Source organism: Silurus meridionalis, chromosome 9 (assembly GCF_014805685.1).
Source record: "Silurus meridionalis isolate SWU-2019-XX chromosome 9, ASM1480568v1, whole genome shotgun sequence".
In the NCBI taxonomy this organism is placed as follows: Eukaryota; Metazoa; Chordata; class Actinopteri; order Siluriformes; family Siluridae; genus Silurus; species Silurus meridionalis.
This window is the reverse complement of record NC_060892.1, coordinates 25,307,526-25,333,824: the sequence shown is the minus strand read 5'-3', so window position 1 is coordinate 25,333,824 and position 26,299 is coordinate 25,307,526. Positions and strand designations below refer to the sequence as shown.

Genomic DNA, 26,299 nt, shown 5'->3' with positions numbered 1-26,299 from the left:
TACCCCTCTAATGATCTGTTCCAGGGTTTCCCAGCAAGCTTTTAATACAGATATGGATATTTGGCTCTCCTAACAAGAACTAATACAGGTAGAAATTGTCATTGTGTCAGTCATTATCCACTGTAATAGAAAAACAACGTTCCAGGGGTTTATTGTGAAATGAGTCATTATAACAGTCTTTATCCTGTCAGTGTGGCAGCAAAGAAATGTTCTGAATTGTCCATTCAATATTCACATAATGTTATGCAATTTGTCTAATTCATGTCTGAAACAGAAGGATGTACGCTGGGATGATCAGACATCCTCTTTTATTCCTGCTTATAGACACGTCAGGATTCATTCGGAGATCGCAGTTTTCTTTTCTTTCCGAGCGGGAAATCAATCGGAAGATATTACGAAGCAATTGTTTGCTCGGGAAGAGAGCAATGCCGCTTTACCTACAGGCGTAGAATAAACTGAACTAAAATAAAAAGACATTTGGCTCCTACTTTTTAACTCTATTAAATATCTTCTTATTTATGGTTCTTACCCAGATTTGGAGGGGCACAATTGTGTAAGACGCCATAAAGATATGCTTTACATGACTTGGGACTGGTAGATCTCCTGCTAAAAGGCTCTAAACCCTATTGAACACCTTCGGGATGAACTGTACGTTTTGAAAAACGCTCTGGAAAGTGGATTTCGAAAACGATGACGCATTTTTAGTCGTTGCTGCGAATTTTCAGCGTTTTTTTTTAGACGAAAACGCTGTTCTCGAATGTATTCAATTTAGTGTGGATGTCACTTTTGTTTTAGAATAAATATTACAAATTTTATATTTTAGAAAACCAAATAGGGCAACAAACATGGAAACACAATGGAAACCCCCTCCCCCCAAACTAATCCAAACTTGGAAATCACAATTCAAATTCCATACTTTTTAACACTTTTCCAGAAGGCGTAAGAACCCTGGGGTAGGGATTTGGCTGGAGCTAGATCATTTTCGTTTAAAAACGATTTCAATAAGAAAACCTATTGAGGATTTGTTATGGTGGGATTTGAAGTGCACCTCCTGCATGTACGAGAACTTGAGAATAAAAAACAGCTCGAGGGCTGGAATCGCTCTAATCTGCTCCAACATTGCAGTGGAATGGCTGCAGCTCATAGTCTTAACTGGCTTTTTTTTTTAAAGTCCTTTTTTTTTTTAAGTCCTAAAACTCTCAGCTCTTTTTTTCAACTCCTGTTCTGAACTGTGAAAATAACTATAATGAAACATCTGTGCTTCAGAACAACAATACGAAAAACTGAGTTAATTTATTCAAATCAGTTGTTTAAAAAAAATAAAAAAACACGTTATAAAACTAGTGTTAATTAAACTTACGGTTATGGCAGGTTGAACCCATGTAGCCTGTTCCAGAGCAGTTGCAGTAGAAGTTGTCCCAGGTCTGGTAGCAAACTCCACCATGTTCACAGAAATTAGGAACACATCTGAAAAAGTAAGGACATGCAAGATTTTTTCAATTCGATAGTTTAATTACTTTATTATCAATATTTATTTATTTAATTTTTACATTTTTCGCAGTAAGAAAATGAATCATTGTTATGGTTGCACCAAAGTGGAGAGCATGCAAACTGTTTTTTATTTCAGTGTGTGTGTGTGTGAGAGAAAAATCAAGTGAAGCCTCTGAAAACTCCGACCTGTCTCGGATGCCGCAGATGTCGAAGCTGAGCTCGCTGAAGTTGGCGCGTTTCTCCTGTTGAATTCTGCTGAGGTTGATGGGTTGGTTGTTGAGAAAGAGCAGACGGACGCACCCCTGATAACCCAGACGAGGTTTCTCACAGCCGAGTTCGTACTGCGATAGCGGGCAAGCTGGAATGGCACATTTAAATAAGGAGTAGAGAAAAAAAAAAATCATTGTAAAGCAAATAAGTCCCGCTTTAAAAAAAATAAATAAATAAAAAAAAAGACAAATGCAAATATTAGCTGAATCACACTGACATTTTTCCCAAGCGCAGGGATTTAGAGGATTTAGCTCTGACAGCGGAAGTCGGAGAAAGATTACATAAAGCAGCTTTAATTTATTTGCGACAGTAAATGTATTTTCTTTGTAAGGATCAAAGCATTTGGATTTAAAAAAAGGTTTAAATTTGCTTAGAAAAGAAACAACTAAAAAATGAAAAATATATTGTAAATTGGAAGAAGAGCAGTTTTGCATTGTAATAATATAACTATCAATAGTTTACTAACAACTGCCTCCAGTTACCCAGGGGCAGAGCAATGGGGTGGGCCACCATGGACAAACACAGCCACCCCACTGGCCACCCCACTGGCCACCCCACTAATTAATTCTATTCAATGAAATTAATCTAATGTTCATTTAGCTGCTTCCTTGGCTACATAAATAAAATGAACTAATTCATTAAATACATTTTTCTATTTCTAAATTATTTTTAGCTGCTCAATTAGTTAATATAAAATAAAACAAAATAGATTACTATAAAGCCACGCCCATATGTACGTAAAAAAAGAATTTAACTAACTAACGAATGAGCTAAAGAACTGGAGAGAAGATTTTCTTTTAAGCTGCTGCATTGGCTGAACAAATCGAATACAATAAAAATCAATCAATCAATCAATCAAATGAATAAATAATTAAATTAATTAAATGAGAGAATTCTCTCTTTACCTACTGCCTAAGCGGAAAAAATAAAATGTTATAAAATAAACAAACAAATTTATAAATAAATAAATGAATAATCTAAGGGAGCAGCTCCACGGAAAACGTTCTCTTTCTCGTCGAACAAAACACAGCGCGTTGATTTATAACTCCTTCCGGTTCCAGAAGCCGATAGGTCACGCAATTTGTCAAAGACGAGGTCGGTTTGGAATTGTTTATCAATACGGTTGCATTTGTGTGTGCAAAATCGATTGCGAGCGAACCGGGTGGAAGCTGGTTGATAGAGAGGGTGGCGTTTCGACGTTTGAGCCGATTTCAAAGTACAAATAAAAACACCGTATCACCAAAACAGCTAAAATCATGGGGCACTTTTGGTAGGTTCTAACCGCTGCATACCAGGCACGTCCTCAAATTAGCTCAGATCCTTACACGTGCCCATTTTTCAGCATAAAACATCACCTTCAAGAACTGACTGTTCACTTGCTACATGGTTTATCTCACCCCTCAACAGGAACCATGGTAACGAGTTAATCGACATTATTCACTTCATTACCGAGTGGTTTTAATGTTACGGCTGGTCCATGAAAGTAACACTTATGTCTTACCTCCAAATACAACCATTGTTTTCTGCAAGCTGGTGATGAGATGAGGGATCTCCATGAGCACTGGCTTCTGATTGTCGACGGTTAGATAGACCTGCTGACCTTTAAGCTCTAGTGCCACCGAATGCCACTGTCCGTCACACACACTTGAAACTGATGCACAGAAAACACACACATAATATGTAACCATGACTGAAGATAGATTAGTCACATTTTTGCCAATGATGCCTCCAGTGGTCAGAAAAAGAATGAAGAATCGGGGGTTGAGGCAGATTTCAGAAATCACTGAGATCACATTTATTGTTATTTTGTTTGATTTTGAATCACTCTCAGGTTCCAAACGAAACAAATTGCATCCCTGTAGCTAAACGAATTTGACTCTCACCGGTGCTAATTTGAGCAGTGTCTTGTAGGAACCTTCTCAAGACAAGCAGCAGAACCCCATCGCTGATCTGCAGGATGAGAGATGATGACTTTGGGCCCTGACTCAGCGGGACGGTAAGCAGACGGCCGTCCCGAATCCAGGTGCGCAACTGGAGGCGTAAGGACAGAACGTCCGCTGCGAAGTCGCTCGGAAAAACCAGAAAACTCCTGGTGGCGCTTAAAAATGTCACGGACACTGGCTGCGACTCGGAGCAGGAGAAAGTCACATTGCCCTGTTATGAAATAAAAGAATGGAGAAAGAAATTTAATGAGCGCCATAAGCATTTCTAATATACTGGCGACCGGGGCGTTCCTAATAAAAATAATTCCTCATGAATTAGCCACCTAATAATTCCTAATAATTTTCCCATCGTTCCTCACAAACTGGCTGCTGGGGCATTCGTAATTAAATGGCTACCAAGGTGTTCCTAATGAAATGGCCGCTGGGGCGTTCCGAATAATTTGGCTTACGTTCCTAATAAAATGGCCACCAATGTATTCCTAATAAATTCAGATGTTCCTAAAAAAATCTCCAAATTATGAGAGCACTTATGGCCATTTTATTAGGAACACGGGCAGCATTAGGAACACTGACGGACACGTTATTAGGAAAACCGACACTATAAGAAACACTGATGGCCACTTTATTAGGAACACCAAATGTGTTCCTAATCAACACAGTAAGAGGTAATAAAGCGAGGTGTGTGGTGAAGAGAGTGATAAATCCGTCTCTGCTGAGATACAGTTAGAAAGTGAAAACGCTTGGAAGGAATCTCATGTGAAGGCAGACAGAAGATCGATGGGAGTGTGGGAGTGAAGTAAGACAATAAGAAGAAATGAAAGAGCTGAGGTGGTCAGTGAAGGTGCAGTTTGAGTCTCAGTGCAGGGATGATGTGATGATGGAGACTTTGGAGAGATGGAGACTCTGGGATGATGATGATGATGGAAACCCAGGGATAATTATTGAGAATCGGTGATGATGGAGACTCAGGGATGATGGTGATGGAGAATCAGGGATGAGAGAGACAGAGAGAGGAGGAGTGAAAGAGAGAGAGAGTGTAGGAAAAAAGGGACGAGAACTACAGGGGGAGAGTAAAAGAGAGATCAAAATAGTACTCATATTACAACCTCAAGGAAAAGAGAGGGGGAAAAAGAAAAGAGAGAGAGAGAGAGAGAGCACTTGCTTCATTTCTGTTAATTAGACACAGAAAGGCCACTTCTACAGTTACATGCACATAGCAAGTGTCACCTCTGTCATCTCTCTTTCACGCATACACACACACCAATCAACTTGACATAGTGACAGGAAAATCTCTCACTGTAATTAAGCAGAAATGTGTGTACCTCCGTGACTAACTGTAACGACTCGCATTAACACATTTCCAACAAACGCCACAAAAAAAACTCAACAAAACGTGTTTACGAGTTGCTATGACAACAGCGATTAGCAGCTAACGGCCTAGCAGACTTGACACCATGCTAGCGGCTAAAGGCCTAGCAGCTTACTACGGTGTAGATCTGCGGCTTGCGTCTCTTCGCCATGTCGATGATGTTCACTCCGTTGTAGTACAGGTTCTCCAAGCAGCCGTGGAAGTTCTCCCTCAGGAAGGTCCCGGGTTTGCCTGGTAGAGGGATTCCTCCGAAACTAAGCTTGAGTAGATAAACACACACACACACACACACACACACACACACACAAGCAAGATGCTAAACACAAAAGGTACAAGCAGAGGTCCAAGTTTTATGGAGACCAGGTCATTAGATGTATGCTTTTATGCTGCATGTATGCTGATAATGATTAATATGTTGTCCTTTTTTTCCCCAACTTCCCTTTGAACATGGCTGGATGGATGGAGTGACAAATGAGTGCATGAATGTATAAATAGAGGGATGAATAGATAAATGGATGGACAGCTGAATGAATAAATAATTTAATGAAAGATGGATAAATGGATAGGTTGGATCAATAAAAGGGGCAGACAGATGAATAAATAAATGGAAATGGAGGAATGGATAGGTTGTATGGATGGATAAATGAGTTTACAGACTGATGAAAAGTTGAAGGATAAATGGATGGATAGATTGATAAATGAGAAGATTGATGGATGAATGAGTTAATGAGTGGATAGACAGATAGAAAAATGGATGGATGTATAAATGGATGCATGATTTAATGGATAGGTTGGATAGATAGACAAATATGTGGGCCAATAAAAGGGCAGAGGGATGTTCTATACAATTGTGTATCTCCAACTCCGTGGTAACCGTTTGGGAGAAGAACCACACATGACTGGAAGAATACGGTGTCCTAACACTTTGGTCCTTATGTGATGAATATAAATCTCAAGAAATGAAGCAATTTCTGAGGTAAATTCTAAAGAAATCCACTCAGATTTCAATCTAAATGGATTTCTTTAGAATTTACCTCAGAAATTGCTTCAGAATGTACCTCAGAAATTAGTTTTTTTATCTATTGTTTATTTAAAATAAAAACAGTCTAAAGATCGCTAAATTTGTGTAACTTCCACACTCTGTGAATGTCAAAACTCGATCAAGTCATTTGTTAGCTATCGCAAAATAAATCTTAAATTAAAAATGTTCTCTCATTACAGGCAGGACTTTTTTTATTTTTTTTTATTTAATTCAATTACAGTCCATAAAGTCTAAATGTACCTTAAAAATGATACGATTTTAAATAACTTTTGTATGAAAGGGTTGATGAGAATTCAACATACCAGGAGTAATTAAACAAATTAGCAATTAATTCCCAAGGCTGAGCGGAAAAGGTGATGAGTTTTTATAAATACGCGCTGATGCATTTCGACTTGGGGGCATGAGATCTATTTTTTTCAGACCTCAAGAATGTAAAGAAAACGCAAACAAACAAAGAAATGAAATGCGGCAAAGCTGTAAATCGCAGTATTTTATGTAGACGGGAAAGAAATGCCGGTGGTGCTGCTGTTACCAGCTACTGCTTTGACTGCAGTTTTCAGTTGCTTTTCATGCATCCTTCGTGGAACATTCAAAGGCCAAGAGTCCTCTTCTGAATTACAATCACTCCTTTATTTTCGAAGAATACATTTTGGAGCACTTACTGAAGACAAGGACGCTGTTAATGCCAGACGCTTTTCTTTTTTCCTACTTCCCTGTGAACAATCACAGATACTAAGTAGGATATAAATATAGCTGGATGGATGGAGTGACAAACGGTTGCATGGATGTATATACAAAGATGGATAAATGGATGGCGAGATGAATGAATGGACAATTGAATGGATAGATGGGTGTATGGGTAGATAGATGAATAAATAAGTGGATAGACAGATGTATAAATGGATAAAAAGATATATGAATAGGTTGGATGGACAGATAGATATGTTGGTAAATAAAAGGAGACAATTGCAAGAATAAATGGATGGTGGAACTATGGATGGATAGATAAATAAGTCGATAGACCGATAAAAAAAAAATTATAGATGGATAGGTTAGATAGACATATGTGGGACAAAAAAAAAAAAAAAAAAAAAAAAAATGTAAGGATGGATAGATGGAGGGGAGGATTTATGGAAAAATGGATGAGTGGATGGATGGATGGATAGACACATGGGGTCAATAAAAGTATAGACAGATATAAGGATAAATAAATGGATGGAAGGATGTATGAATAGCTGCAAGAGAGACGTGTGGATGAATAAATGAAAGAATTGATAGATTCAAATAAATGCAATGGAATCAATATTACATGATGGATGTATAAATATATGGATGGATGGATGAACATATGGTTGAATAAGTCAATGGATGGATGATGAATGGATTACCATACAGACAGATGTTTTGATGAACTGGTGGCAATCCATCTATCTATGTGCATGTCATTTTAATCATTCAGTAAATTAGTCGTCTGTCTGTCCTTCCATCTGTCCATCTTTTTGTCCTTACAGCCATTTATTCATTCACTCCTGTTTTTGTCCATAAATCCATCCATTTTATGTTATGATATTTTATCTATCCAACCAGCCATCCAGCCATTTATTCATTCATGTCTGTTTTTGTTCATCCATCCATCCATCCATCCATCCGTCTATTTATCTATCAAATCATTTGATATGGGATATAAACAACAATGAATGGATGGATCGATAAACAGCCAAATGGGCAGATGGATGGATGGATGAAGGAAGGCTATTTCATCAGCCTTGAGATCAACACCTCTTACCTGTTTGTACAATTTCTTATATACACACACACCAATTTTCTCAAATGGTGAGAGAAAAGACCTTGCTTTACTTTTACGAGGTTTCCTTTTCCTTCCAGTTGATTGCAGTTTAAATGGAATCGATAAGTAACAGTGTCGCCGAAGTGCTTTAGAAATTGCGAGCGGAGCTCCGACACTGGAGCGCTGTTTAAAATGTCAGTGAGTTTTTGTTCCTATGCTCTGCAATCCCGTTACAAAAGCGAGCCTGTTCTCATGTCTGATCGGAGTCGTTCATTCACACGGTGGCAGACGGCAAATGACTGACGGCTTTCACTTACAACTTTCATCTGGCCAGTTTAACGCCGCGCCGGCTTGCAACTAAATAACACTTAATTGGCTTTATTTAAAAGGCAGCATGTGCAATGTGTTTCATTTAACTTGTAAAATGGATGGAAAATAATTGCGGCAGGAGGTCAATAAAAAAAAGAGCGGTAATTAGTTATAAACAAGGCGCATGCAGTTTCCGAGTGATGCCTACTGTTTGGACCCACATACCACCGATCAATAGAGTAGGAGCAATTAGACAATACAGTTCTAAAGTAGGATAGAACCAATGATGGACGGAGAGACAGGCAAATGGGTAGATGAATGAATAAACAAAAACAAATTAATGTATGAAAGGATGGACGGACAGACAAAATGGGTAAATGGATATATATGGATGCAGGTCTGGCTGGCTGCCCGGCTGGATGGATGAATGGATATACAGAAAGTGAAAGAATAGATGAACAAATTAACAGAGAGTTAATTGGGTAAATTAATAAAATGACAGGTACATGGATGGATAGATGGCTGGACAAATGAACAGATATTTAATTGAATGAATGGATGGATAGATTGGCATATAAATTGATAGACAGAAAAATGGGTAGGTGGGGAATAAATGGTTTGATAAAAGGATAGATGGATGGATGGACAGAAGAATGGATGTGTAAGTGAGTGAATGAATGATTTAAAGGACTGATGAATAAATAGAAATATGGATAAATGAATAGATAAAAAAAAAATAATTAGGTGAATAAATAAATGGCTAACATTATTATTATTATTATTATGGCTATATTACTAAATAGCTAGATGGATAGATGGATGGATGGATGAATGGATGGATGGACAGATGGGTAGGTGGGCGAATGAATAATTTGATAGAATGATGGATTGATAGAAACCTGGATAATCAGATGAACAGGTGGTTATATAAACGGATTAATTGATGCATGGATGGAGGGACAGACAGATGGGGAAGGGATGAATGGATAGATGGATGGATGGATGGTTTGATGAATGGATGAATGAATGGACAGACAGACAGATGGGTAGGTGGGTGAATGAATGGTTTGATAGTTGGATTAATGTATAAATTTTTGGATGGCCATATGAATGAACTTGTTTTCACTCCGACTCCAAACATCATTCTTTATATAGTTACTGGACTGAAACAATAATCTTTTGGTTGAATGAAATTAAATTCAATCTTTTCAAAAAACGAGAAAATTCATTAGCTTCCATTCAAACTTGTACCCGTTACCCATCTAGCATTTAGCAAGTAAACGCGAACAATCTATAAATAACGACGAGGCAAATGGAGGAATAATAAAAGACAAGCCGCACGCCGCACTCCCGCCGTTTAAATATTAGAATATGGTTTCTTTCTCACAAATTAACACTCCCCCGTCACATGCTACAAAGAAATGCAGATTTTTTTAATGAGTTTTTCCACTTCCCTGTGTCTTACATGAATGTAGTCAAACAGCTGCGAAGAAAAAAAAAAAAGTTTAACCAGTCAGTATAATCAAATTAATTTTTTTATTTTTTTTTATTTAGTAGAGTTGAATGTCTTATTTTAGACTTAATTACCACATGCTTTTTTTTCTTAGTGCAAAGTGATTCAAATGAAAAAAACGTGACTATGGATACTGAAAACGTATCTAAAATATTATATCACGATATTAATAACGGCACTCACAGAAATGGACATGTTGTCTAGCCAATTTTTCCACACTAATACATAACTGGTGGTCAGAAATGTGAACAATGGAGACAATTGACCAATCCACTGTTCTTGCTTGGTCCAGATTATAAATATTAGATTCAATCTGGTGGACTTTGGTGTGATGGTGGTCCTCACCTCATAGTCTACCTCCAGAGAGTCCTCCTGGCCCTGCGTGCGAAAATGCTGCATGTCTTTGTCCACCGTAAAGTTCACCTGCTTGTTGAAGCGCTCGATGAGGACGGAATGCCAGAGATGGTCATCCAGCAGGCTGCCCATCACCACCGAAGTGTGTCTAGCGCTGGACTGCGGTTTAGCGTCGTCTGCGGTTAAAGAGAACAAGAAAGACAAAGACGGGATCCGTCACCAAGCTGAGGTAAACTAGGAGCGCTTTGACCGGACGTCAGCAATTATTTATGAAATCCTGAAATCCTCGTGTTCTAATGCGAACTTTAATTTACAACCTCGCAGATAACGAAAATCGCTCTTCGGCTCGCCGTCTGGTCGGAATATTGAAGGATCGCGTCAGAGGCCATAACTAAATCAATCTACTGCAATAGTTTTAGCATTTATGGCTAGCATGCTAGCACTGCTGAGTACCTTAGTCCTTTGTCCGAAGGGGAAGCGTTCCATGCCCCCAAACGTACACCTGGAACTGCAGAAAGTTTTGTGTGGCTCTAAAAGCTGAAAACCGAGACACGGATATGATGGACGAAGGGATACAGAGGTTCTACTGAAGCAGCCTGTTTAAAATGATAGATAGATGAACAGGCAAATAGATTGTTGAATGAGTGAATGAATAGATTAGCAAATAAATTGATGTGCTGATGAATGGATGTACAGCTGGATAGATCAATAAATGGATGGATGAATGGTTTGGATCAATGAAGATGGATGGGTAAACAGATGGATGGGTAAAGAGATGGGAGGATAAAGAAACGAGTGGACAAATGGTTTTATAGATCATACAAACAGATAGATGGATTGATGAATGGGTGGAGAGACAGATAGATGAATGGTTTTTTTTTTTCCATGTTATTCGACAAATACTGATTCTGAACTGCTCCAGATGATGAAGGTGCACAGTTGTGGTTGTAGCGTAGAGGTTTGGAGTCTTTACCATTTTACTAAAGCAAGAAACCCAGTTTTCAACCTCCATATGTGAAATATCTGTAATGCAACACGTTATATTGCGTTCTTGTATTGTATTGATGGTTTCTATAATTGCTACATGATAGTGGTGGATTAATTTGGGTTCGTCCCCACTGAAGGCCCAGGTACCAAATGCACGGCCCACCACTGGGTATAATATTTATTGCCACTCCTCTGCCTGCTACAAGCCACAAGCAAAATTATAAATAATGGCACCAGCAGGGAGACACAATTATAGTGAAGGTTCAGCTGCCGAAGTATCAAGTCATCACCGCCTGTTTTTTTTTTCCCCGCTTTTGTTTGCTAATTTTAATGTTTATCAGCAGCCCAACATGAAAAAAAGATCATGCAAGAATAATATTTCGTGGCCCATAAGACCTCGTTAGAAAGCGGATTTGACGTGAAAATGTGTGAAAGGTTCAGACAGAACCTCGTGTGGTTCCATGTGAGAAAGGTCACAGATGCACAGAGAGGACCGGCGAGGACAGGCATGTTTGGACAGTTTGGACGCGTGTTCGAGGAAGAGTTGCTATAGCAACGGCTGTCGAAAACGTGAACGTGCGAGCACCTCGGCCTCGTGTCACGGTAAACAGCTAACAATTCCCTGACCCTTTTCCCCAATCACTTTACTTCCAGGCTTCTCTGCTGCCTTTATTATGCCCAATCCCCTTTATTCAATAAACCCCACCCACTTCTTTTATTAACCCTTCTCTCTTTATATATTAAGCCCTGCCCCCATTCAATACCCATCTCCATTCATTTATTAAGCTCCGTTCCATCTTTTATTAACCCCTCTCTCTTTATCTATGAAGCCCCGCCCCCTCTTAATACCCATCTCCATTCATTTATTAAGCCCTGCCCTCTTTTATTAACCCCTCTCCTTTATTTATTAATCCCTGCCTGCCTTTCATTTACCCCGCCTTCATTTATTAAGGCCCACTCCTTCTTTTAATACCCTCTCCCTTCATGTATTAAGCTCCACCCCTTTTAATACCCCTCCTCCGTCATTTATTAACTCCAACCTAATTTATTAACCAGACTAACATTTATTAAGCCACACCCCTTCTTTTATTACTCCTCTCCCTTCATTTATTAAACCACGCCTCCTGCACTCATTCACACCACAAGTCCAAACTCTTTCCATCGTTTGTTCACACAACTTCCGTAACCCATGCTTTTCATTTTCCCTCTCATTTCCTTTTCCTCTCTCCTTCATCAACCCTTCATCTTTTATTGTCCAATATCTGTCCACCTTTCCCTCCCTTATATCTTTATATATACCCCCCTCCTCCATCCATCTCTCCCTCTCTCCCTCTCTTTTTACATTTTTTTTTAAAATCATACCCAAGTTAAGATGCAGTGCAAGTCTTCCTCTCTGGAGCTCCAGGGTGATGTAATCTCCTCTCTGGCCCTCTCCATGGAGCAGAACTCCGTCGGCTTGCCTGCTCCGGAAGCGCACCGAGATCACGTTCTTCACCGTGCTCGTCGATTTCTGATTAAAGCGGTACAGCAGAGCGCTGTGTCCATCAAAATCCGCCACATCAGACTCTGGGGAAAAAATAACCACATCCGAGAGGTGAGGGGAAGAAAAACAGAACATATAAAGTTTTGCTCTGTTTTTCTTGTTGTTTTTCTCAGTTGAAGTTTCTTTTGTTTGATCTCACACCAGTGCAGGTGCACTACCTGAAAAATATACGATACCCGATTTTCTGATTTATTAGTACGACTCCAAAAACCGCTTCTTGGAATGGAGCTGTGAATTCGCCAGGTGTGTGAGAGAGGGAAAAAAAAAATGCCTTATTCTTTATATTTGTTTGACCAAAAGAAAAAGAAAGACAGACAGACAAAGAAATACACAAAGAAAAAACAAAGACAGACAGACAGACAGAAAGACAGGAGGAAAGAGACAAAGACAGAAACAAAGAGACAGACAGAGACAGACAGACAGAGACGGAAACAAAGAAACAAAGACGGACACAAAGACAGACAGAAAGCAAATAAACAAAGAAAAAAACTGACTGAAAAATTAATTAATTAAATCAAATTTGAATGCATTAAAATGCATTTTATTAAATAAACAAATAAGGCCACAGAAAATAAATAAATAAAAAATGTATTTGATTTATTTAACAGATTTGATATGTTTCTGTGCAGCAGTTTCTGCTATTCAGTGTGGGTGTGTGTGTGTGTGTGGAGTTTCTTACTGTAACTGCAGCCATAGATCTCCAGTCTGAGGCCGACTCCGCCGGTGGGGTTTCCTTCCAGGGGCAAAAGGCGCAGAAATCGAGTCCTGATGGAGTGCAGGAGCTTGTGCTGGACCACTGAGTCGGAGTCCGAGTTCCCTGTGAACGTCTGCAACATACGATATTTATAAAATGTCACTTGGCTCACAAAGCACACTCACTCGAGCGGAGACGTTCTGCACAGTGCTGTTTAATGGGTTGGTTTGGGTTTCGGTGATTATTATTGAAACCAAATGGAAGGGCAATGGAGCATGTGATGAGTCGCTCGGTGCGTCTATTCTCATCAAAATGCGATTAAATCAAATGAATTTGTAACTCGGTGGAAATTCTGGCCTCAAAGAGAGACAGTGGACACTTCTTCCAACACGAGCATACAACTGCACAGCTAAGGGCCTTGTTCAGGGGCCCAGGAGTGGCAGCTTGGCATGTCTCAAGACTCACAACCTTCGAATTCAATGCCTTGAACACTAAGGTCATGCCTTTTTTGCTTAAAAAAACTACTTTTATCATCAGTGGAAAAATGTTTTCTGAAGGACAGAAGATTGACTTGATGGAGAACAGGAGTGGTGGTGGTGGTGAGCCAAGCATGAGAAAGCAAAGAGATATTTGACTAATGGGGCAAAGCAGGAGAAAGTAGATGAACATGAAGAATAAAGAGCATATTTATCACAAAAAACTTCCTCGGACATCCCTGAAAATGTCGAAAAATAGCGGTTTTAGCGATAATACGATTTTGATCAATGGGTTTATAGGCGTTCTCTCCAGGCCCATTATGTCTACAGACCTTTTTTTTAAAGAATGAAGAAATTAGTCTTATTGGTCTAAGTTTTTGTGTTATCTTGGGTTCATTTGTGTTGTTTTCTGTAGGTCCTGAAGGAATGCATTTACTGTGTACAGTACTGTATATAGTTAGTAAATAGTTTATTGCCAATAAAAGACACTTGAATTGATTTAGCAGTAAGAGGTTGGGATTAGGTTTAAGGGCTAGGGTTAGAATTAGGGGATATGGATAGGGTTAGAATAAGGAAGGGTTAAAATAATGGGTTTAGAATAAGGAAAGGGATTAAGATGAGAAGTTAGATTAAGGTTATGGGGTTGGGATGGGGGGGGGTAGGTTAAGGGGTCAGGCAGGGTAAAGAGGTTAGAATAGGCTGAAAGTTAAGGGTATAAGGTTGAATGGGGTTAAGATAGGGGATGGTTAAGGGTAAGGGGTTAGTCTAGGGTAAAAGGGTTATTATGGGGAGGGTTAGAGAGTTAGTAAGAGTTAAGGGTAAGGGGTTGGTATAGTGTAAAGGGGTTAGGATAGGGGAGTGTTAAGGTTATGGGGTTAGACAGAGTAAGAGTTAAGGGTAAGGGGTTAGGATAGGGTAATGGTGTAATGTTAGGGTTAAGGGTTAGGAGGTAGTACAAGTGAAATGGATTATTTTAGGGGAAAGTTAAGGGATGAGGTTTAGATGAGGTTTAGGTAAAGGGAGGGTTAAGGGTATAAGGGTTAGATAGAGTTAGGGTTAAGGGTAAGGGTTCGATAGAGAAAGGGTTAAGGGTAAGGGGTTAGGATAGGGTAATGGGGTTAGGATAGGGGAGGTTGAGGTGTAATAGATATAGAGTTGAGGGTGCGGTTAGGATAGGGTAATAGGGAAGGGGAGATTAGTGTCAGATAGGGTTAGGGACTAAGTTAGGGTTAGAATAGGATATGGGGTTAGTTTTTAGGCAGCAGCAGGACTTTAAATCCCAGCACCCCAGCTGCCACTGCTGGGCCCTTGAGCAAAACAGCTCAGTTGCTCCTGGAAAGGATAAATGTAAAAAAAAAATATATATAAATGGGTTAAGGGTCAGGACGGTTAAGCGATAGAGTTTTAAACATTGCCAATTCTTTTTTATTATTCGTTATTAATTCTTCAACCCGTTAACGAAGAAAAGGAATATGGAAAACAACACCTTCCACCACGGCAAGACAAACCCGAGACTGTGCATATGGTGCAAAATAACCCAAACATGAAATCAGGTACAGAAAGTCACGTGACCGAGTGAGTGCTGGGATCAGGTGACGCTGGTGGCTACTACAGTTGGCACAGACATGAGGGATCTCGGCTGTAATTTGTACATTATTTTCCTACTTCAAACATAATTTAGATTCAGGGGTAGAAAAACGATTTTTTTTTCCAAATTTGCATTTAGCATGGTAAGCTAGTTAGCAAGATGCGTTGATGCTTTTACGTGAAAAGAAAAAAAAAAAAAAACTATGAATCCTAAAACATCGTAGCAAAGATGGGATTCACTGTTGATTCATAAGTGCATTCATTTGCAAATAAGTGCTGTTTTTTTTTTGCTAAGTGCATAATTAGTGTTCAGTTGAGTGCTTATTAAACAGATGGGACTTCATTCGGTACGTATTGAATAACAGCCAGCGATTCGGCAGTCAGGAGAACGAACCATCGCGAGTTCGTTCCAACGCTAACATGCCAGTACGCAGAGGAGTCCCGATGCTCGTCCCTTCTTACAGCGTAAACGTTACACGGTTTTGCTGTAAACCAGACCACTCCAAAAAGCCAGCGGAGAAAACAACCAGAGTAAAGTGAACTGATCCAAAGTGGAAATGATGAAGGATTGAACAAGGACCCAAATGGGCCAAAACATTACATGATGAATGAAAACTGATCATCTGGTATAACATGGAAGATTTGTGCACTTAATATTTACTCAGCCGAAGACTTAAAAGAAGTAAAGTCACATGCTAAGAGTTAGGATAGGGGAGGGTTGAGGTGTAATAGATATAGAGTTGAGGGTAAGCGGTTAGGATAGGGTAATGGGGTTAGGATAGGGGAGGGTTGAGGTGTAATAGATATAGAGTTGAGGGTAAGCGGTTAGGATAGGGGAGGGTTGAGGTGTAATAGATATAGAGTTGAGGGTAAGCGGTTAGGATAGGGTAATGGGGTTAGGATAGGGTAATGGGGTTAGGATAGGGTAATGGGGTTAGGATAGGGTAATGGGGTTAGGATAGGGTAATGGGGTTAGGATAGGGGAGGGTTGAGGTGTAATAGATATAGAGTTGAGGGTAAGCGGTTAGGATAGGGGAGGGTTGAGGTGTAATAGATATAGAGTTGAGGGTAAGCGGTTAGGATAGGGGAGGGTTGAGGTGTAATAGATATAGAGTTGAGGGTAAGCGGTTAGGATAGGGTAATGGGGTTAGGATAGGGGAGGGTTGAGGTGTAATAGATATAGAGTTGAGGGTAAGCGGTTAGGATAGGGTAATGGGGTTAGGATAGGGTAATGGGGTTAGGATAGGGTAATGGGGTTAGGATAGGGTAATGGGGTTAGGATAGGGGAGGGTTGAGGTGTAATAGATATAGAGTTGAGGGTAAGCGGTTAGGATAGGGTAATGGGGTTAGGATAGGGTAATGGGGTTAGGATAGGGTAATGGGGTTAGGATAGGGGAGGGTTGAGGTGTAATAGATATAGAGTTGAGGGTAAGCGGTTAGGATAGGGTAATGGGGTTAGGATAGGGTAATGGGGTTAGGATAGGGTAATGGGGTTAGGATAGGGTAATGGGGTTAGGATAGGGTAATGGGGTTAGGATAGGGGAGGGTTGAGGTGTAATAGATATAGAGTTGAGGGTAAGCGGTTAGGATAGGGTAATAGGGGAAGGGGGAGATTAGTGTCAGATAGGGTTAGGGACTAAGTTAGGGTTAGAATAGGATATGGGGTTAGTTTTTAGGCAGCAGCAGGACTTTAAATCCCAGCACCCCAGCTGCCACTGCTGGGCCCTTGAGCAAAACAGCTCAGTTGCTCCTGGAAAGGGTAAATGTAAAAAAAAAAATATATATAAATGGGTTAAGGGTCAGGACGGTTAAGCGATAGAGTTTTAAACATTGCCAATTCTTTTTTATTATTCGTTATTAATTCTTCAACCCGTTAACGAAGAAAAGGAATATGGAAAACAACACCTTCCACCACGGCAAGACAAACCCGAGACTGTGCATATGGTGCAAAATAACCCCGAAACATGAAATCAGGTACAGAAAGTCACGTGACCGAGTGAGTGCTGGGATCAGGTGACGCGCTGGTGGCTACTACAGTTGGCACAGACATGAGGGATCTCGGCTGTAATTTGTACATTATTTTCCTACTTCAAACATAATTTAGATTCAGGGGTAGAAAAACGATTTTTTTTTCCAAATTTGCATTTAGCATGGTAAGCTAGTTAGCAAGATGCGTTGATGCTTTTACGTGAAAAGAAAAAAAAAAAAAAACTATGAATCCTAAAACATCGTAGCAAAGATGGGATTCACTGTTGATTCATAAGTGCATTCATTTGCAAATAAGTGCTGTTTTTTTTTTGCTAAGTGCATAATTAGTGTTCAGTTGAGTGCTTATTAAACAGATGGGACTTCATTCGGTACGTATTGAATAACAGCCAGCGATTCGGCAGTCAGGAGAACGAACCATCGCGAGTTCGTTCCAACGCTAACATGCCAGTACGCAGAGGAGTCCCGATGCTCGTCCCTTCTTACAGCGTAAACGTTACACGGTTTTGCTGTAAACCAGACCACTCCAAAAAGCCAGCGGAGAAAACAACCAGAGTAAAGTGAACTGATCCAAAGTGGAAATGATGAAGGATTGAACAAGGACCCAAATGGGCCAAAACATTACATGATGAATGAAAACTGATCATCTGGTATAACATGGAAGATTTGTGCACTTAATATTTACTCAGCCGAAGACTTAAAAGAAGTAAAGTCACATGCTAAGAGTTAGCGCTACTGTATAGTTATGGAACAGGGTTGGGGGTTTGGGGGTTTAGAGCTAGCGTAAGTCTTGGGGTAAAATGTTAAGGATTTTGCTTAGAGATTAAATGTAAGGATAATAGGGTTATTCTCCCAAAAACAGACAAACCTGAATTGGTAATTCCTGATAATCTCATGAGTTCTAATAAAAATACTTTTATAACAAGTGTTGTAATAAATGTCCCAAAAAAACCCCCACTTTATCCACAGACTAGCGGCGGGTTGTTAATGAACGATTTGTCTCCGTAGGTTATTTACAGGAAACAGAATTGAGTAGTTCACCTCATAAATTCTCTGGTCCGATGGTTCGAGTTGTTCGCGACTCACGAACGCTACACAGATCAGGTTTTCTGACATCGTTACAATAATTATGGGAATGTTACATTTTCTTTCTGATTACAGAAAAAAAAAAAACTTTGTTCATTTTGATGATTCAAAGAATCGAGTCGCTACAATGATCCGATCTTCCAGTCGCTACCAAAGACCGGATGATAATTGTTGGCTCGTGTTTAAATGTCAGAAGGACGCATAGGAGAATGAACGAGCAAAAAAAGAAGCAATGAATAAATCCATGCTTTTTTTTCCCGTAGCCAAGAAAAGTTTGGTTTAGACGGTGCCCACATTTCGATTTGGATGAAGAGTGAAGCCAACTTTTACAATCAATTCTGATTCAAAGATGATAAATTTTGTGTCTAATCCGCCTACAGGATAAATACTGGATACTTATTCACCTGTCAGACGCAGGAGCATAAAACAGCCGCGCTAGAGAGCCTGCGATAACATTATCTTTTAAAACTGCTTTTTTTTTTGCTTGAAATTTAAGTACTTTAGTTTTTTTTTTTTTATATATATATATATATATATATATATATATATATATACAGAATGGAGACCTAAATAGCTAATATAGCATTTATATTTTCTTCCCTTTTCATGACATACGAGGTTGTATCAAAAAGTTTCGAGACTAGCGTTCCTGCCACTTCTGGAATGCGTCCTGGAAGTCTTCTTTTTTTCAAAATGCGTCAAGCACCTTGCCGGATCGTCGCAACGGTGTCGAACCAACGCCGAAAACGAGACCATGTGGATTGTTCTGTTATGTTCTTTCTGATCCCACGTCATCTTTCAGCGGCGTTTCTTCTGCGTCACCGTATGTCAAAACGTACGTCACGTTTTCGCCCGGTCGTAATAGCGCCAGCTGGCACCGTTTGACTCGAAACTTTTTGACAACGGCACCCGAAAAGCGAGGTCGCGCATGGAACAGTTTGTTTCGTGTTAATATCCAACGCAAACAAAACCAGAGTGTAACCCGAACGTGTAGACGAAAAACAAGCGATGAGCAACGACGATTAGCAATTAAAAAAATTAAAAAAGAGAAATCAGAAACGCAAGAAAGAACGAAACTCAGCGCAAATGGTACGGTGCCCGGGTCGGAAGAACGGAACAGAGGACCTAGCAGTTATAAAGAAGAAACGAAATGGTGTATCGAAAGAGTTTTACGTTACGTCTTTTTTCTTATGATTTCATTTAAATGCTGGTGTGGAATTTAATGAAAACATCACTCATGGTCATTTGTAGTTGGAGTGAACTTCAAGTTTATATCTCAAACCGATCTGTAAAGAAAACCTAAAAATCCCCCTACTCCCTCTCTCTGTTCCATTCACCATTTAGAAGCCAGATGAACCCCATGGGGAGATGGAGAGAACATGTAAACGTTCCTGGGCTCAGGATCGACCCGCAAAGTTTAAACCATATTTTTTATCGACCGCGCTCTCCTCCTTGTTCTCAACACGTTTCAGAAGCCGAATATAAAATTGCAATTTATAATCTTTGGCATCAATGCCGAAGACATTCGGGGTTTCGGAGCTGAGGAGAAGAAGAAACCACTGATGGACTAACCACCATGGTTGAAAAGGCTTGTGAAAAAAGAAAAAAAAAGGAAACAGTAGCTGAAGACAGACCCAGCGTTGTGAAGATCACCACAGGGCAGAAGACGACGTATCTCAAGGGGTTCCTCCATACCACAAGATGCAAACCGTTAATTAGCAGGAAATATTTTTCGTGGTGAGGTTTTTTGAAGCTCAGAATTTAAGTCACAAAGAGACCCATGTAGATGAGGTGCAGAACATTCTGGAAACAAAGACAAAGGCCGGAGTGGGACGACCAAAAGGATCTGCTCATGATTTACATTAACAGCATTTGGCAGAAGACCCAGAGAGACCTACAACTGAGCAGTTGAGGGTTAAGGGCCTTGCTCAATGGCCCAGGAGGGGCAGCTGGGTGGGATCAGAACTTGAGATCAACGTAATCCCTAATATACCAACTTTAATCATCTGAACCATACAAGATTATTGGATCAGGCTCACTAATCTTTTTGATGATGAAGAACATCATTGGAGTAACTAAAATAATTCAGAAGCCTACAGAAATTTTGTCTGGTGTTCTGGTCCATTGTTCTCAAATTCTCATGTTCCCAAATATCCTTGGTGTATAGAAGAATCGAAGGAACTGTACTTTCCAGTGAATGGAGAACCTTCTCCACATGGGAATCATCCCATCTTCCGTTCCCCATTTGCTCTTATAAAGCAGCTCCACTCTTCTGGAAAGATGTTCCACCAGATTTTGTTTAGATTTGTGCTCATTCGGCTACAAGGGTGTTAGTAAAGTCAGGTACTAATGTAGGAAAAGGAAGTGCAGAGGTCTGGGGTGCACTCCAGTTTATCCCCAAAGTGTTCTAAAGGGTTGCAGATCTTTATGGAGCTAGGTTCATGCAGATCGTCATGCTGGCACCACTCCTAGTACAGGTGAATGCTAGCGCATCCAAAGACATCCAATACAATTGTATACCTTGATCTTTGTGATGATCTTTTGGGGAAGAACCAAATATGGCTGGAAATGCTTGGTGATCCAATACTTTTGGTTCAAATAGTATAGTCTTCACTCCACACAGTACAATATAAAAAAGATTCAAATAGAATTTACTGTACATTACAATTTATATTTGGTTTTAAAGAACAATTTCATTACATCAGGGGTCCCCAAACTACAGCCCACGGGGAAGGCTATATGACAGTGATATGACATCAGGAATGACAGGTTCAGTTGCCAGAAATGTTCAGTTGCTACCTTATAATCAATACGCTCACGTCTCACAGCGGGTTCTCACAGCGAGAGCGTTCAGACACGACAGCAACACGACAGCGAGTCGGACAGAACGGCCTTCCCTTGAAAAAACTGAGGGGGGAGAAAAAAATATATCCATAAACATGTTTTTGGTTTGATTGACCTTTTAAGAGTGTGTTAATGGGATCTGTCACCGCGTGATAAATGTGCCAAGCCACGTTAGCTGCTCAAGCTCAAGTCGCCGTCGGTCAATGCCATCGATCTGAACGGGTGCTGACTTCGGACACCGAAACCTTGTTATGTGGAATGAAGAGAGGAAGAGGGTGGGCTGTGCAAGAAGGAGGGGGAAAAAAATAAAAAAGCCACACAGTAGCGTGAAGCTACACTTCTGATCCTATTAGAGCAAACGTTGAGAGCGGTGCACCTTTAACTCCGCCCACTTTCTAGCTCAAGAAGGCATTCGCTTTTCGCAGACTCTCGTCCAATGATCTCGTTTATACGACTGAGCGGTGGAGGGTTAAGGGCCTTGCTCAAGGGCCCAGCTTAGTGGTGGTGGGATATGAATATGTACGTACACATACAATGTTGACAATGTTCAATAGTAACTTTTATTGAGGGGGAGGGTACCAGGCAGCCACTCTTGGGCCCTTAAGCAGTGCCCTCAACACACCATAGGTGCTCATGTGAGGGAATGGGGATTAAGTACCCTGCCATGGATGCTCTCAAGCCCCACTGCGAAAGGAACCTAACCCTGTAAACAAAACTACAGAAACGGCAAGCAAGCCATCAGGCCCCTGCCTCCCAATGCCACAGGAGGAATTCAAAAGTAAATAAATAAATAACCAAAAAAATGCTATTTCATGCACTCCAAATAAGGGGAAGTAGAACCTTGTTATCTTTCCATAAGCACGTCCTGCTGTAGCCGCCATTTCTGCTGTCTTTTTGATGTTCGATTTCAGGCTATAGCTCCGCCCACACCACGCCTCCAGAAGCTCGGCTGTATTTCCAGATAGAAGTGTAAAGCTGTATATTTTATACCGTTTGATAAGACTCTTAGGAGAAATGAAGAGGACAGGAGATCGGTGGAATGCGTGCCTTTTTATGCCTCATTAGGTTTCTCATGTCGAGACATTTTCGCTATAGTGCTCCAACAAAACTCTGTTCCAACAAAACCGCTCCAATGTTTACTATTATTTTGCTCTCTGGATTATATAAACTGACATGAAGAAAGAATTTGAAAACAACAATTATCGTAGAATCATGGTGGGGGGCTAAAACTTTTACAATTTGCTGTATAGTTTGAGCAGCACACACAAAAGTGGCATACAGAGCTGCTGGAAAATGGAGTTCTGAAATTAAACATATTGATTTTCTGTGTGTGTGTCGCGGTGTAGTATTGGTTAAGCAGGTATTTTACACCTAGAGAATCAGAAGAAGGACCAGAAGCATGGTGCTTGAGGCTAAAGCAATCGATCTCACAGCTGTCACAAGAGAAGAAAAAAAAACTCCACACTAAACTAAGCATAATTGGAGTCAGTGTGAGTTCCTTCTTCAGCTTGAACAGTAAGTCTGTGGAGTCTGAAGTGCATTTGATCGCAGATACGGTGCAGCTCGCTCGGCGTAAAAGCAAAAACACTACTGACACATACAATATATGGTGGGAAGTATGTGGACCATCATGATGGGATTCCTTTTGAATCTGGTTCTTTTCAAGATTTCATTTTATAGAGTGTGTCCTCACCACACAGTCACATGTGGGATTAACCATGTGTTTATGAACCTCGATTTGTAAACAGGAGCATCGTCGTTGTCAGGTTCTAACCAGTTCCTGAGAAAAAGGGAATTGTTTGGACATTCCAAACAATTGTGGCAACAGTTTGGTGAAGAACCACATACATGTGTGACAATCAGGGGTGCACATACTTTTGGCCATAACATTTGGACTGGTGCTTGAATTGGTGAGAGGCAGGAATCAAATGTGTTTCCTCAGCAGCAGTTTTATAGCTTTTCTCAGAAGCTTTGGCATGTCCCCCCCGGAAACCTTCCAAAGGTTCTAAACAACAACAAATGTAATGACCACAAGCCTCTAGACTGCGAGCAGAGAAGTCTGTGGCTAATGTAAGACTGTTGAATTTTCTAAATAGGTGAACAAATGACCAAAATACATTTATCTGTCTACCTGTCTGTCTGTCTGTTTCTGTTCAAACAGGCAGACTGAGACTGGCAGACACATAGAAAGACTGTTTCTTTGTCTCTATCTGTTTGTCTGTCTGAGAGAAGAAGCCAGACAGACACACACACACAATAATGGCCTTTAATTAGCTCTCGCTATCCGACACACTCAAACACACATACCCAAGATTATGATGAAGTGTCCTTGCATTACAATGTTACTGCTTTACACTTATTTCAGTTTTAATTTTAAAACTATATATTTTTGTGTCACTATCCTGCCAATAAAGTGACTGCATTTAAAAACAGGAAGGTGCCGCTGAAACCTGCATAACATCCCATGCTATTACAATAATAGCGAAAGCAGTTGACAGAATAAGAACGATAATATGCACTTTCAGAGAGGTGAGTGATGCATGACTAACCAACCAACCCACACACTTTCTAGCTTAAGTTTTTGAATTAGTGTAGACTCAAAGCCACATGCATTAATGTCCATTCTCCCAAACCTGCAGTGCACTCGCTCATTTTATCTCTATAGATCTAAGTGGTAGGACTTGTTTGTTAAATGTGATTAACGGTTGCAGTGTCGAGTAACGGGTAGCGCGCGTCGTTAGCTCTACACTGGCACAAAGCAGATGGCATCAGACCATGCGTGACTGTCTGATTCTGAAGTTTCCCCCACACATGATGCGTCACGGTACAGTTGGCCAGGGACGCCAGCGCAGCTCCCGCGAGAGCTTCAGCAAGCCGGACTGTTCGTCATTTCACTCCTAGACTCTCCATTAACCTCCACATTTTCCCGGTCACTGTACAATGTGCCCATGCGATTGACGAAGTCACTCCAAACAACAATGGGCAGCCTAATTAATTAAAATCTGAAGTGATTAAGCAAATGAACTTGCCACTCGGCGTGCTAATTAACATGCAAGCCGCGCTTTCAAAGGCACTTTCTCCAAACACTTTCGCAGCTGAGCACGAGCCCCTAAAATTCCGACAGTAATTACGAAAATCTCATGAAGCAGATTTTAAAACGTTCCGGTTTACGCTGGAGGACTAGTTAGGACTTCTGTGGTTCAAGAAAAGAACTCAGGTGGTAAAGACCACTTATACATGGCTATAACTGATACCATACTGCCACCCATACACCTACCTAACAACCTTCCAGCCACCCACCCAACTCTACCCATCACCCAACTACCCAGAGTACATCCACCCACCAAACACCACTTACGTACCTACCTACGCCCCACCTACCTACGTGCCCCACCTACCTAGCCATCCCTTACCTACCTAGCACTCATCCCAACCAACCCTACCTACTTAACACCCACTCCAACTAACCCTTCCTACCTACCCACCTAGCCCTATTTACCAACCAAGCACCCACCCCCAACCAACCCTTTCTACCTACTAACCTAACACTATCTACCTTCCAAGCACCCACTCACCTGCCCCAAACAACCTTTCCTACCTACCAACTTTACCTACCTACCTACCTACCTACCTACCAACCAAGCACCCACCCCAACCAACCCTTCCTACCTACCAACCTAACCTTCTCCACCTACCTAGAGCCCCACCCAATATGACCTACCCAGGAAGCCAGCCACCCACCCAGCTAGCCAGACAAACAAATAGATAGATATACTGTAGATGGATAGTCCATATTTTGTTGTACAAGCTCAAATCTAAATACAGTCCATAATGCACAACGCCCTGTACGAAACAAACCACTGAAGGTACTGGTTGCAATCTAAATAAAAATAAATAAAGGCCCTTTGTGCCTCAAGTCAAGTTGGCTTTTATTGTTATTCCAACCATAAACAGTGCAGTACACAGTGAAACAAAACAACGTTCCCGCAGGACCACAGTGTCTGCACTAAAACAGTCTAATAGGAGGAAAAAAAAAAAAACTGATTTGGGCCAAATAGGATCTAAAATAACAGTCAAATGACACTCGTGTCACTGTTTTAACTGGCAGCAGATACCATAAAAAAGCAATAAATTGTGCTGGCGTCTGCATAAAAACACTTCTTATAGACAAACTAGACTTAGTCAACCTCAATGTAACTGTTCGGATGTGCCGATTTGCACATGAACACACATCAGTCATGATGCAGTTACAGCCACCGCGCTGGAGCACTACGCATGCAGAGTCTGCATATTGCTTTAGACTTACCCATGGCATGTTTTCTTGTCTGTAGGATCTCCATGTCTTTCCCGAGTCACTGTACTGCAGCTGATAGCTGCTCACCCAGTCTGTGCTGCCCCATCTGCCCTGAGTGGTCACTGCAGTCACCTCCAGCCGGTCTCTCAGGTCCATCTGCAGCCAGGGCCGACGATCCTCACTGTCTGGAGACCATCCACCAGAACCTGCACGATCAGAACGATCATGAAATCGAGTGAACCACAGTAACAAAGAAACAAAAGAAAGAGTTTGCTTTCGTCCCGCTTGTCCTAATTTAGCAGGACACCAACAAACATAACGCAGTTTAATATTACACAAAAACCCCTCCAATGATCTCTCTGGACCTTTCAGTTGAGCTAAAACTTCCACACTTGTTTCTATTCTTCTGTATTCTAACAGAGTCCGTGGCTCATGCAAACGCTCGTCTCATTTCTCCTTTCCAAGCGTATTGCGAGTGAATATAATGCTAATGAACCCATGTAACTAGATTCCCTGGAGCTTAGAGAAATCAAATTCCGAACCCACAAAACAAACAAATGGAACGAGTATAAATGCCTGGTGTTAGATAGGCAGGGTGAAGGAAGGGTTACTGGGATTCGGTTCTTCTTAGAGCCTCAGTTTTTTTCAGAATGTTTCACTGATTCGCATAGAAGCCCGTTTCCACCACTGAAAAAAAGTAAAAAGGTTATTGTGACTTTTTACAT

At 40.7% G+C, this 26,299-nt stretch overlaps 1 protein-coding gene across 1 annotated transcript in view; it reads right to left on the bottom strand.

Annotated features, from left to right (window-relative positions):
* The window catches only part of cntnap5l (contactin associated protein family member 5 like), a 78,853-nt gene that overhangs the window by 28,086 nt on the left and 24,468 nt on the right, over positions 1-26,299 (bottom strand). The window contains exons 3-11 of the mRNA XM_046858268.1: positions 25,587-25,780; positions 13,287-13,434; positions 12,427-12,630; positions 10,069-10,253; positions 5,189-5,332; positions 3,645-3,915; positions 3,263-3,412; positions 1,678-1,849; positions 1,361-1,467 (exon numbers count right to left, since the gene is read on the bottom strand). Coding sequence (XP_046714224.1) covers positions 1,361-1,467; positions 1,678-1,849; positions 3,263-3,412; positions 3,645-3,915; positions 5,189-5,332; positions 10,069-10,253; positions 12,427-12,630; positions 13,287-13,434; positions 25,587-25,780 — 1,575 coding nt within the window. The remainder of the gene's footprint in view (positions 1-1,360; positions 1,468-1,677; positions 1,850-3,262; positions 3,413-3,644; positions 3,916-5,188; positions 5,333-10,068; positions 10,254-12,426; positions 12,631-13,286; positions 13,435-25,586; positions 25,781-26,299) is intronic.